The following is a 14,842-nucleotide window of genomic DNA, read 5'->3' as shown; positions in this document are numbered from 1 at the left end:
ACGTGTCGCGTCTCGGCCAATCAGCGTTCAGATGTCGACAGCGTTTGGGAAGTTAGGTTAGCTTGAATGTTAGTCCGCTACATCTGCTGCTGTCACGCTGCACGGTGTAGCGATACTAACAAAGTACCCGTACGTTAAACACGATGTGATTTAGCATATTTTTAGTCTCGATACTTCATTAAGAGAGCGATCAGAGCGCACGCGCTGCTCCGTGTCACGCTGTCTGCACGCACTGCGAGTGGCGAAAAGTGGCGGAATTTTCGAGTCTTCGGCTTTAAAAATAAAAAAAGATGCCAGAAGTGAAATGTTTAAGTTCAGTCTGTAAAGTTGTGTAACTCTCCAGCTGCTCATCCTGATGAACTCTGTATCATCCGGTCAGAGACTAACGGCCTCATAGTGGATCATCAATGCTATGATGGAACCATGTGGTTTCATTCATATCTTGTAGGCTAATACTAATATTACTGCCATTTGTTAAGTGTTGAACAAGTTGGTAAAAAGTGAACCATACAGATATTTTATTTATTACTATTATAGATAAATATACCAGTCTCGTATTTATGGTACTGTTTTTATGGTATTGTATCATGATATTTATGGCAGGTATGGTTAGAAGATCGTGACAACCAGGTAGAGGCAGAACAGACTCGAGGAACAGACTCAAGGAACAGACTCAAGGAACAGACTCATGGAACAGACTCAAGGAACAGACTCATGGAACAGACTCATGGAACAGACTCAAGGACCAGACTCATGGAACAGACTCGAGGAACAGACTCAAGGAACAGACTCGAGGAACAGACTCATGGAACAGACTCATGGAACAGACTCAAGGAACAGACTCATGGAACAGACTCAAGGAACAGACTCAAGGACCAGACTCATGGAACAGACTCAAGGACCAGACTCATGGAACAGACTCATGGAACAGACTCATGGAACAGACTCAAGGAACAGACTCATGGAACAGACTCAAGGAACAGACTCATGGAACAGACTCAAGGAACAGACTCGAGGAACAGACTCAAGGAACAGACTCAAGGAACAGACTCATGGAACAGACTCAAGGAACAGACTCAAGGAACAGACTCAAGGAACAGACTCATGGAACAGACTCATGGAACAGACTCATGGAACAGACTCAAGGAACAGACTCATGGAACAGACTCAAGGAACAGACTCATGGAACAGACTCAAGGAACAGACTCATGGAACAGACTCAAGGAACAGACTCGAGGAACAGACTCGAGGAACAGACTCATGGAACAGACTCATGGAACAGACTCAAGGAACAGACTCATGGAACAGACTTAAGGAACAGACTCGAGGAACAGACTCGAGGAACAGACTCAAGGAACAGACTCAAGGAACAGACTCATGGAACAGACTCATGGAACAGACTCATGGAACAGACTCGAGGAACAGACTCATGGAACAGACTCATGGAACAGACTCAAGGAACAGACTCATGGAATAGACTCAAGGAACAGACTCATGGAACAGACTCATGGAACAGACTCATGGAACAGACTCGAGGAACAGACTCGAGGAACAGACTCATGGAACAGACTCGAGGAACAGATCATGGAACAGACTCGAGGAACAGACTCATGGAACAGACTCATGGAACAGACTCGTGGCTCAGCAGAGCACAAGACTTGAAGACTTGTTCACGGCAAAAAAAAGGAAGTTGGTTCATGAATGACCATATTATATACAATGACAATTTATATTTGTTACTATTATTATAGGCCCGATCACTGACTTGGTGTCAGAATGGAGGACCTATAGATTATCATACAACGTCGATGTCTGTGTTGTTCTTGTGTGTATGTGCTTCATGTTGTGTTGGTGTGGTTCCTGTGAGATGGAACATTCAGTTCATGTTCAGGAACTCTGAGTTCGGTGGCGTTGCCCTTCGACTCCAACGGAGGAATAACTGTCTGTCTTTGTTTTGTTTCATTCGTTGTTGTTTTCTCCCTAATCAGGAAAATAAAGTCCTCGCTTTATTTTTAAAACTGCTGCTTGAGCGTGCGTCTGGGTCCACCACACTAACACACAGATATATATATATATATATATATATATAAATACCATATTTATTATATACACACATATTTATATATAAACTATATATTTACAAACAATATATAATATATTTATTCTATAAACATTTTCATATATAAACAATATATTTATATACAATATATAAAACATTTATGAAAAATATTTACATATAAACTATATATTTATATATAAATATGTATGTATATATAACATGTGTTATATATATACAAATATTTATATATAAACTATATATGTATACACAAATATATATATACAAATATGTATGTATATGTATAACATATTTATTATATATACACATTTATATATAAACTATATATTTATAAACAATGTATGTATTTATAAACACTATATAATATATTTATTATATATACATGTTCATATATAAACAATATATTTATAAACAATATAAAACATGTATTATATATATTTACATATTTATATATAAACTATATATTTATAAACAATATATAAAACATTTATTATATTTACATATTTATATGTAAACAATATATTGAAAAACAATATATATATATATAAACGAAAGTGGAGCGAGAGAGCGATAATGTGGTCGGTTTCACCTCATTTCTTATTAGATCAAATGAAAATAATATTTTTTTAAAATTATTATTTACTTAAGTCCAGTATGTCGTTTTTCCCCCAAAAGCATCTCCAACAGGACACGCGGTGCTTTAGTTCGTAGGAGGAACTCGTGACGCGTCAGTGACGAGAGCACATGTCCATCCTCACCGAGGGGATCAGAGGACTCTCAGCATGTCGTGACTCGCCTTCGCCGCTAGATGGCGACAGAACGCCCGTGATGAGAATACTACTGGAGAGTTACAGTGTCTGATACTTATCACTCGTGTTTTTCTGATATTAAATGTACTTAAGTATTATAAAGTTTATTATTATACATATATATTACTATATATTATTTATTTATATTATAAAGAGGTGTGTTCATCTTCACAGTCATATATATATATATGACTGTGATATATAAAAATATATATATGGGTATATATTATATCTGGGTTTATATGTGTATATATATACACACACATACATATAAACCCTATATATATGTATATGTATGTGTATATACATATTAACCAAAAAATATATGTATATATACATATATATGTATATATACACACATATATATATATATATATATATATATATGTTCATATATAAATATATACATATGTATATATGTAACTGATGTGAAAAGGGCATGGAAGAAGTCGACTCAGATGATGGATGTTCCGGCATTTATTTATTCCTGCAGAAGACAATAAAACACACACATTGCCTTCTGATCCGTCACTCTCTGCACTTCCACTTCCCTCAGCAATATAAAACCATTGTCTATGGAAGACAGGACTACATTCAATCTAAATAACAATTATCATCAAAACCATGAATTGTAATATACAAAGGGGAAAACAGCGACCCCTAATGGACAAAATAAATAACTGCAGAAGACAATAAAACACACACATTGCCTTCTGATCCGTCTCTCTCTGCACTTCCACTTCCTAAACACGCAAAACAACACAATTTATACAGGGAAAATATACGTCGGGGTGACCGGATGTAGCTAAACAAACGGCGCCAAAGTGGCTCAATGAAACAGCCACAAAGCGTATACTCTGACCGTCTAAATGACACAACGCCGTGATCGTATTAGCGACCGTTACCGGGTGTAACATAAACGGTTACTTTTTTAAAGAATACAACCAAAATAGTGCGACATCGTTTTCCACTCAACTCACCCTCAGCAATATAGAATCATTGTGAGGGAAAGACGGACTCAGGAGCAGGAAGTGCAACAGAGATGGAAAGCAAGTTCCGCAGGAAACAGATTTTTAGAAATAACGCTAAATACAAATAACTCATTAAAATAAAATTCACAAACACTCAACAGTATCGTTGAATAATAAACAAAAATAAAATATAATACATTGAAAATAAGAAATGACAGAGTGTATTTCTAACTCCATTACATATATATATATATATATTATATATATATATATATAAATAAATATACACATGATTAATTTGTTTCTAATGGTTTTATTTTGTAGGAGTAATGAAGGTTTTCAGGGTAAAGTTTCAGTTTCCTTCCCAAAATGTAATAAAATTAAAGTAAACAACGATATAAACAGTAAAGTAAAGTAGAGATATCCCAAAAACGACTCAAGTACAGTAGAGTGACCAGTAGAGTGACCAGTAGAGTGACCAGTAGAGTGACCAGTAGAGTGATCAGTAGAGTGAGCAGTAGAGTGATCAGTGCTCGGTACACTTTAAATATCCTTTGGCTCGAGGGTCCAGTTGATCAGCGCTGGAACCTGACCTCCTGAGAACTGGACACACCCCATACACACACACACCTACACACTCACACACTACACTCACCCACACACACACCCACCCACACACACACACCCACCCACACACACACACACCCACCCACACACACACCCACACACACACTGAGTGGCGTTAGCTCCGGTCTCTCTCTCCGGGCACAAGGTGAGGACGCGAATAATTAAACTAACGGAACAATCTGAAATATTTATGATAACAAATTTGTAAATATTGTTTTTACATGTCAGAGTCGGCGTTGCATCTTTGTATCTTTGTTTGTTTGTTTGTTTGTTTTACGATGCATCGCAATGAAGGGCGTCGTGGTGAAACGTCGAGCAGAGAGACGTTGACTTGAGGGCTGCAACTAACGATTATTTTGATAATCGATTAATCTGTTGATTATCAGTTCGATTAATTGATTAATCGGATAAAAAACAATAAAACTGTAATTTTCAACCCTTTATTCAAAACAGGGTCCGTACGGTCATGGAAAACCTGGAAAACTCATGGAGTTTTTAAATGGCTATTAGCAGGCCTAGAAAAGTAATTGAAAAAAATAAAATCCCAAAATAATTGGAAAAGTAATGCAAATGTGTTATATTCAAATGTTAATTTACACGGAATATATACGGTATGCCTTTTAATTCTCATTGTTAGTTTAAATACTACATCTTCTCACTTGTTCATGTAGCCTAACACAGAATTTTCACAAAATGTTTAATCATGGAAATTTGGTTTAAAGTTATGGAAAGGTCCTGGAGATCCACTGGTCAGCATGTGGATGAACCTGTTCACTGGTCATGTGGATGAACCTGTTCACTGGTCATGTGGATGAACCTGTTCATTGGTCATGTGGATGAACCTGTTCATTTGTCATGTGGATGAACCTGTTCATTGGTCATGAGGATGAACCTGTTCATTGGTCATGTGGATGAACCTGTTCATTTGTCATGTGGATGAACCTGTTCATTGTTCGTGTGGATGAACCTGTTCACTGGTCATGTGGATGAACCTGTTCATTGGTCATGTGGATGAACCCGTCACAAACAGACAGCTTTACTCTCCTGAGTTTACTCAGCCGGCTATTTGTGGGTTAAACGCGTCATACGTGTCGGTGAGGGGGCGGGGCTTATCTCCGTTGCCTTTCTCCGTGGAAAAATATTTTTCGCCATCGGCAACGGAATAAATAACCACTTTTTCTACGTTATACTTCTTGTGGAAATGACACACACGTGGTAACATGTAGCGCCCTGGTGTCTGGGGTCATGACGTCACCCGGAGGCGCACACAGCTCCGTGAATGTCACTCCGACTTCCAGCGCCACGAGAGCCGCAGCAGCCAATTAGATTCATCAACAGCGGAGCCGCTCAGCGCTGATTGGCTCTCACAACGCAGCGTTCTGTCCTCTCCCTCTCGCTCCGCTCTGGTTTCTCCTGCGCCGCTTTGCTCTCAACTCAAATTTGTTTATACTCCGGGACTTATTGAGGGCCGTAATAATCACGCGACACAACGAATCGATAATGACATTTTTTGCCAACTATTTTAATTATCGATTTTTATCGATTTTATTGATTCGTTGTTGCAGCCCTAGTTGACTTGTTTTAAATCTTTATATTCGACGTTGATGTTGAACGTGTCCGACAGAAAGAGACTCAGTTTATCTCACTTTCACTTTGGGGGCGGAGCTTTAAAGGACCCATATTATGCCCATTTTTCCACAAGTTGATTTGGTTCCTTGGGGTCTTAATGAAATGTTTGTAACATATTTTGGTCAAAATACCACAAGAATCATTTCAAACAGCACCCTTTTTACCCTGTCAAAAACACCTCCCCACAGATTTACCTGTTTTGAGTGCCTGTTCCTTTAAATGCTAATGAGCCAGCTCCCCCCTCCCCCCTCCCCCCTTCCCCCTCCTCCATGAGATCCGCTCGCCTAGCTGCTGCCTGCCCAGCGAGCCATTACCTTTGTAGAAATATGGCTACTGCAGATGAAGATAGCGTCGTGCAACCATTTGGTTTTGAACCAGAGTCAGACCCGGAACAAGAAGAGGCTCCCGAACAGTTCGAGAAGTTAGGGCTCAACAGGACGTTTCTGAATGTCACTTCTACATGTCTTTTTGTTTGTCCATTGGCTCAGGTCTCAGTCTTGTTAGCGGTTTTGAGAGCATAGTGGTGCTAGAGATTCGAGTACGTGAATAGTTTGTGCATGTATGAGTATGAAGCAAATACAGTGTGTTTATGTAAGTTACTGTTTGTGAAAGTGTTTGTGTAAATGCAAGTAATGGGAACGCCATAAAGATATAAATGCTCCATGAGTTCCATCTGTAAACTAAAGTGTTACCTGACAACAGGAAGTGACCAAGCAGGGGCGGGGGTAACGTTTCTACCTCCATTAATTAGCGTTTAAACCTTGTTTACTTATTAAATCATTGTATTTGATGACTCATGTCTGTAATATGAACACAACTTTCAAATAAACTTTACCTGCAAAGTTGTGGTGGGGGGCGGTCCAAGGCCATGTAGCCAGACTCCCTACATGGGCGTGCTTCAAAGTCTACGTAGACGTTGGTGGTGATCCCTCTGGACGCACTCAAGCATCTCGTTTCTGATATAGAGGAACCACAACAAGCCGCGGGAGTTGTATTTTTCCAGTGTTTTTGTATTGCCAGATACCCACATTAACGTATAGAAGCACTAAAAAAGTGGAATTTTCATAATATGTCCCCTTTAAGGTTTAATTTAAGAACACGCCTTCTAGGAAAGCGTCTTTAAGGAAAGCGTCTTCTACATCTCCAAAAATAACTCAGGCCCCGGGCCAAGTAGCCCCCCCCCTGCCCTCTAATGGCCACATTACATTGGAGGCCTTCCAGCAGGGGATTCAGCCCTCCACCAATCACATATGTTCTTTGTGTGTGTGTGTGTGTGTGTGTGTGTGTGTGTGTGTGTGTGTGTGTGTGGGAGTTCCTCTGGACCGAAGCTTATCAAAAGTACCCGGCACACGGAGCCCTCCCGTTGGGTCAAGATGAACAATCATTGTTACATCATTGTTTATGATGGATGACTCTAAGGAGTTCAAACTGAGTTAAAGGGACAGTACACAGAGTGGAACTACAGACGCTCTCTTAAAGGGACAGTACACAGAGTGGAACTACAGACGCTCTCTTAAAGGGACAGTACACAGAGTGAAACTACAGACGCTCTCTTAAAGGGACAGTACACAGAGTGAAACTACAGACGCTCTCTTAAAGGGACAGTACACAGAGTGGAACTACAGACGCTCTCTTAAAGGGACAGTACACAGAGTGGAACTACAGACGCTCTCTTAAAGGGACGGTACACAGAGTGAATCTATAGATGCTCTCTTAAAGGGACAGTACACAGAGTGAAACTACAGATGCACTCTTAAAAGGACAGTACACAGAGTGAAACTACAGACGCGCTCTTAAAGAGACAGTACACAGATTGAAACTACAGGCGTGCTCTTAAAGGGAAAGTACACAAAGTGAAACTACAGACACACTCTTAGAGGGACAGTAAACAAAGTGAAACTACAGACACTCTCTTAAAGGGACAGTACACAGATTGAAACTACAGGTGCGCTCTTAAAGGGACAGTACACAAAGTGAAACTACAAGCGCGCTCTTAAAGGGACAGGTCACGGAGGGGAAAAAAGGCACGCTCTTTAAAGGGACAGGTCACGAAGGGAAACTACAGGCACACTCTTAAAGAGACAGTACAGTGAAACTACATACATGTTTTGCTCTTTTTTTGTTTCAGAAAAGATGTCTTCACAGATCAGACTGAGGCTGCTGCCGAGGGCCAGGTGCCTGTTCGACGAGCCTGTTCAGGTGAAGGTGGACGGGCTGAGGTCGAGCCAGATGGTCACCGTGAGGGCCAGGGCGACCGACGAGAGGGGCGTGGCCTTCAGCTCCTCGGCCACCTACAGGGCAGATGGGGGCGGGGTGGTCGACCTGGAGAGGGACCCGTCCCTGGGAGGGACCTACACCGGGATCGAACCCACAGGCTTGCTGTGGTCCATGAAGCCGGCCACCCCGCACAAGAGGTTCCAGAGGACCAATGCAATGAACCCCCACGTGGTGAAGTTCTCCGTGGAGGAGCAAGAGGAAGGGGGCAGGGTGCTGGCCGAGGCCACCAATGAGAGGCTTCTGATTGGAGACGGGGTCAGCCGGAAAACCATCAAAGACGGGAATATCCGTGGGGTCCTGTTCACTCCACCAGGTAGTCCTTTGTCTCGGTCCAGATGGTTCAGATGGGTCTAGATGGTCTAGATGGTTTAGATCGGTCCAGATGGTTTGGATCGGTCTAGATGGTTTAGATGGTCTAGATCAGGGGTCGGGAACCTATGGCTCGCGAGCCATATATGGCTCTTCCGGTGACGGCGTATGGCTCCCAGACAATTTTGAGCTGTAATTTTCTCTATCGCGCCAGATTACAGCAGAAGTAATGTCAGGTCCTTTTCTCAAAGACGTCTTTGTTTTTTTTATCAAACTAAACGTCTGTTATTGATAGTATCTACACAGCAGCATGTCATTTCTGTCTCTACGTGTCCATTAACACTTCTCGGCTCTCCGTCTCGCGCGCTGCAGATCTCCGATGCTGGTGTGTGCGCGCATCGGGGCGGAGCAAAGAAAAAGTCACTTGCACCCCCCCCCCCCCCCCGTAGCATCATGCAGCACCAGAAGTTGCATTAAAAGCAGGACATATTTAATTTATTATACGTTAAAAAATACTATATGGCTCTCAATGAAATATATTTAGAAATATTTGGCTTTTATGGCTCTCCCAGTCAAAAAGGTTCCTGCTAGATGGTCTAGAATAGATAGTTTAGATCGGTCCAGATGGTCCAGATGGTCTAGATCTGTCTAGATGGTTCAGATCGGTCCAGATGGTCTCCCATCATTTTGAACCCCCCCTTCCTCCCCCCCTGTGTCTTCCGGTCCAGGTGAAGGTCCGTTCCCCGCCGTGTTGGACCTGTACACCTTCGGCGGCGGTCTGTCGGAGAGGAGGGCCTCGCTGCTGGCCTCCCGGGGCTTCCTGGTCCTGACGGTGGCGCTGTACGGCCACGAAGACATGCCGAAGGCCATTCAGGTGGTCCACCTGGACTACTTCGAGGAGGCTATTCGGTTGTTAAAAAAGCAAAATGGGGTGAGTTATTAATCTGAGTTTTGAACGTAATGTTTTTGTTACAAATGACAAAAAGGGGACAGAGCGGACAAAATAAAATAAATAAAAATAAATAAATAACTGTGTGAGTTAGTTAGTGAAAATAATAACGTTAAACAAAAGGAAGAACACATACCTGCCGAACACAATAACACATTGACCGTGTTTACATGCATTCGAATAACTGGCTTAGTCGGACTGAAATCGAATTATCCGTTTCATGAAAACACCTTTGTTCGACTATGTGCGGTTCGACTACGATCCGATTAACACCCTGGATAACTCGATCCGATCCGGTTGATAATTCGACTATCGATCGCGGCATGTAACGGTGAATTGGATTAGGAACTGGACTTTGCGTCTTTCCACATGCTTGAGATCCCGCCGCCCTCCTCCCCCCTCCCTCCCATGTCGTGACCCGGAAGTCGAAAGAGACGATAAGTTGTCACTGCCGGGAGCCTGGCCGGCAGAAAACAAACAAACAACACTATGGAGAACACAAGAGCCACCACACATTTCTGGACCGAAGAGCAGACAGAATTTATGCTTAATGTATTGAAGGAGTTGAACATACTAAAGTTCATGGTTCTTTCTCGAAATGTTGATGTTGTTGTTGTTGGTTGTTGTTGGTGGTGGTGAAGAGGTCAAGCAGAAATGGCTGTATCACCACGAGTTGTAATGAAAACAGCGCCACCTATCGTATCGGATATGACATGCTTTGAAAGGCCAATGATTCGAATGACTCACTGCCATGTATATTGGGATAACAGCAGATCCCCCAAAAGATAGCAGAGTCCGACTAAAGCAAGATTAGAATTATACCATCATGTAAACGCACTGAGTGTCTTCCTTCTGTACATCAGCTTCTCTCAGCAATATCACACTAGTATCTCTAAGACAGGACTAGGGGAAATCTAAATCATAACAATTCTTATCTTAAACCAACTATTCTTAATCCATGAATCATAACAAAAGGGAAAAACAGTGACCCCAAGTGGACCAAATAAATAACTGCGTTAGTGAGTGACTCAGCAAAATCATAGCATTTAACAAAAGGAAGAACATACCTGCGGAACACAACTTTCCTTTACACATCTTCTTTCTGTACATCAGCTTCCTATAAAAACAGAATTTATACGAGTAAGATATACAACGTGGTGGCCGGAAGTAGTAAATACAAAGAGGCAAAGAAACGCCTCCAAACGTATATTTAATGATCTGTTAACCAGCTTCATAATAAACAACAGGTGGACACCGTGGTCCTGTTATAGACCATCACCCAGTGTTACTCTTTTGTGTAAGCACGGTGGGGTAGTGGCTAGCACTGTCTCCTCACAGCAAGAGGGCCGTGGGATCAATTCCCGGTCTGGGCGGTCCTTCTGTGTGGAGGCAGCATGTTCTCCCTGTGGCATCGTGGGTTCCCTCCGGGTTCTCCGGCTTCCTCCCACAGTCCAAAGACATGCAGTCAATTGATCTTAGTTGTCTGTCTCTATGTGTGAACCCCCCGCCGCCCTATATGTCTGGCTGGGGATCACCTCCAGCGCCCCGCGACCCTAATGAGGATAAGTGGTATGGATAATGGATGGAATGAAGGAGAAGAAGAATAAGAAGGAGAGAACAACGAAAACGACGACGATGATGAAGAAGAGCGTGCTGAGTCCATACTGAGCGTGTTGAGTCCATACCGAGCGTGTTGAGTCCATACTGAGTGTGTTGAGTCCATACTAAGCGTGTTGAGTCCATACCGAGCGTGTTGAGTCCATACTGAGCGTGTTGAGTCCATACCGAGCTTGTTGAGTCCATACCGAGCGTGTTGAGTCCATACCGAGCTTGTTGAGTCCATACCGAGCGTGTTGAGTCCATACCGAGCGTGTTGAGTCCATACCGAGCGTGTTGAGTCCATAGTGAGCTTGTTGAGTCCATACCGAGCGTGTTGAGTCCATACTGAGCGTGTTGAGTCCATACCGAGCTTGTTGAGTCCATACCGAGCGTGTTGAGTCCATACCGAGCTTGTTGAGTCCATACCGAGCGTGTTGAGTCCATACCGAGCGTGTTGAGTCCATACCGAGCGTGTTGAGTCCATAGTGAGCTTGTTGAGTCCATACCGAGCGTGTTGAGTCCATACTGAGCGTGTTGAGTCCATAGTGAGCTTGTTGAGTCCATACCGAGCGTGTTGAGTCCATACCGAGCGTGTTGAGTCCATACTGAGCGTGTTGAGTCCATACCGAGCTTGTTGAGTCCATACTGAGCGTGTTGAGTCCATACTGAGCGTGTTGAGTCCATACTGAGCTTGTTGAGTCCATACCGAGCGTGTTGAGTCCATACCGAGCGTGTTGAGTCCATACCGAGCTTGTTGAGTCCATACCGAGCGTGTTGAGTCCATACTGAGCGTGTTTAGTCCATACCGAGCTTGTTGAGTCCATACTGAGCGTGTTGAGTCCATACTGAGCGTGTTGAGTCCATACTGAGCGTGTTGAGTCCATACTGAGTGTGTTGAGTCCATACTGAGCGTGTTGAGTCCATACTGAGCTTGTTGAGTCCATACTGAGCGTGTCTCCCTGCAGGTGGGCAGTAACGACATCGGTGTGATCTCGATGTCCAAGAGTGCCGACCTGGCTCTGTCCATCGCCTCCTTCTTGTCCGGCGTGGCGGCCACCGTGTGGATCAACGGCTGCTGCTCCAATGTCATGCTGCCGCTCCACTTCCGCGGGAAGCAACTCCTCCCGGGACTGAGGCTCGACGTGGACAAGCTGATCCCCCCCAAGGACGAGTCGGGCGCCGCCGACGGCAGGAAAGTGCTGCGCGACCCGCTGGCGGAGGAGAACCAGGCCGCCCTGGTGCCCGTGGAGCGCGCCGAGTGCGTCTTCCTCTTCGCAGCGGCGGCGACCGACCACAACTGGGACAGCGGCGAACATGGAGGCGGCGGCGGGGCGGCGCCCACGGAAGGAGAACTTTGAGTCGTGTGCTATCCGGGGCGGGCACTACCTGTGCGCCGAGATCCACCTGTGGAAGAAGATCCAGGAGTTCTTCAGGGCTCACCTGAGCGTTGGCACCAAGGATGTTAAAGCTAGAATGTGAAGAATCTAATATTCAGAAACACAAAGCAGCTTGTTTGATGTTGTGAAGTCAATAAAATGGTTCTACAATGTTTACGTCTATTTGTGCTTCAAGGGAATTCTCATTTATTAATAACTTCAATGCCAAAATTCTCCGTGAATCGCCATCTTAACGTGGTGGGTGAGTTTGAGAGGCTCAGTGATCCCGGGAGCTATGTTGTCCGGGGCATTAGCCCCAAGGCAAACAGGTCTCGGGTGAGAGTCCAGACTCAGAGCGGTTCAAAAACCCTGATGAATAGCAACTCACGGACTTTCGTCACCTCGCCCGGACAAGGGAAACCGGGGCACCCTCCCGGAGCCAGAACCAGGAGGGGAGCTCGTCGGCGAGCGTCTGGTGGCCGGGCCTTCGCCTATGGGGCCCGGTCGGGCTCAGCCCGAAGAAACAACATGGAGCAGCAACCCTGTGGACCCACCACCCGCAGGGACAATCATCGGGGTCGGGTGCTATGTAGACCGGGCGGCATGCCGGGCAGGGGGCCTGGGCGAGCCGATCGCCGGTGGCATAGACGAGCTCTAGGGACGTGGAACGTCACCTCGCTAGCGGGGAAGGAGCCAGAGCTGGTGCGGGAGGGGGAGCAGTACCAACTAGATCTAGTTGGGCTCACCTCCACGCACAGCGCTGGCTCTGGAACCAAGCTCCTGGAGAAGGGTTGGACTCTCTTTTTTTCTGGAGTTGCCCAGGGTGAGAGGCGCCGGGTGGGAGTGGGGATCCTCACAAGCCCCCGGCTGAGCGCTGCTGTGTTGGAGTTTGCCCCAGAGAACGAGAGGGTCGCCTCCCTGCGCCTACGGGTTGCGGGGAGTAAGGCTCTGACTGTGGTTTGTGCTTATGCACCAAACCGCAGTTCAGAGTATCCAACCTTCTTGGAGTTGGTGGGAGGGGTCCTGGAGAGGGCACCGCCTGCCGACTCCATAGTTCTCCTGGGAGACTTCAACACTCACGTGGACAATAACAGAGAATCCTGTCGGGTGATTGGGAGGAACGGCTTGACCGATCTGAACCCGAGCGGTGTTCTGTTATTGGACTTCTGTGCTAGCCACGGTTTGTCCAAAACGAACACCATGTTCCAACATAAGATGGCACATAAGTGTACTTGGTACCAGAACACCTTAGGCCGGAGATCAATGATCAAATTTGTAATCGTATCATCTGATTTGCGGCCGTATGTCTTGGACACTCGGGTGAAGAGAGGAGCAAAGCTGTCAACTGATCACCACCTGGTGGTGAGTTGGATCAGATGGCGGGGGAGTCGGCCAGAGAGACCTGGCAAGCCCAAACGTGTTGTGCGGGTGAACTGGGAATGTCTGGTGGAGGACCCTGTTCGGGAGGTCTTCAACTCGCACCTCCAGATGAACTTCCCACACATCCCGAGGGAGGTTGGGGACATGCAATCTGAGTGGACCATGTTCAAAGCCTCTATTGTGGAAGCGGCCGACAGGAGCTGGGGTCGGAAGGTCATCGGTGCCTGTCGTGGCGGCAAACCAAGAACCCGAGGTGCAGGAGGCACAAGACGATTGGCTGTTGCCGAGCGGAGCGAACGTGCCGGGGTGTACGGTGTGACCATATCCCGGATGTAGACGGGGCCCGATCCGTTCAGAGCACGGTACGCCAGGACCAGTGTTTTGAAGCGGATGCAAGCAGCCACCGGTAACCAGTGAAGAGAGCGGAGGAGCGGAGTGGTGTGGGTGAATTTCGGGAGACTGAAGACCAGTCGAGCAGCTGCATTCTGGATGAGCTGTAGAGGTCGGATGGCCTTAGCAGGTAGACCAGCCAGGAGGGAGTTGCAGTAGTCAAGGCGTGAAATGACCAGAGCCTGGACCAGAACCTGTGCCGCCTTCTGATTCCCGTGACCCCTCGAGGACCCTTGCGAGGGTGAAGAGCTGGTCATCTGTTCCACGACCGGGACGGAATCCGCACTGCTGGTCTTGAATCTGAGGTTCGACCAGCGGTCGGAGCCTCCTTTCCAGTACCCTGGCATGAACTTTCTCCGGGAGGCTGAGACGTGTGATACCACGATAGTTCGAGCACACTCTCCGGTCCCCCTTTTTTAAAATGGGAACCACCACCCCGTTCTGCCAGT

At 45.5% G+C, this 14,842-nt stretch overlaps 1 protein-coding gene across 1 annotated transcript; it reads left to right on the top strand.

Moving 5' to 3' along the window:
- The first annotated feature begins 7,966 nt into the window (after positions 1-7,966).
- LOC130190977 (acyl-coenzyme A thioesterase 5-like) lies at positions 7,967-12,605 on the top strand. The gene is made up of 3 exons (XM_056410645.1): positions 7,967-8,703; positions 9,428-9,630; positions 12,213-12,605. Exons 1-3 carry the CDS (start codon positions 8,217-8,219, stop codon positions 12,603-12,605), a joined length of 1,083 nt encoding a protein of 360 aa, XP_056266620.1. The 5' UTR covers positions 7,967-8,216.
- The last annotated feature ends 2,237 nt before the right edge of the window (positions 12,606-14,842 follow it).

Source organism: Pseudoliparis swirei, unplaced genomic scaffold (genome assembly GCF_029220125.1).
Source record: "Pseudoliparis swirei isolate HS2019 ecotype Mariana Trench unplaced genomic scaffold, NWPU_hadal_v1 hadal_25, whole genome shotgun sequence".
Classification (NCBI taxonomy): Eukaryota; Metazoa; Chordata; class Actinopteri; order Perciformes; family Liparidae; genus Pseudoliparis; species Pseudoliparis swirei.
This window is presented reverse-complemented; position numbering and strand designations above follow the sequence as displayed.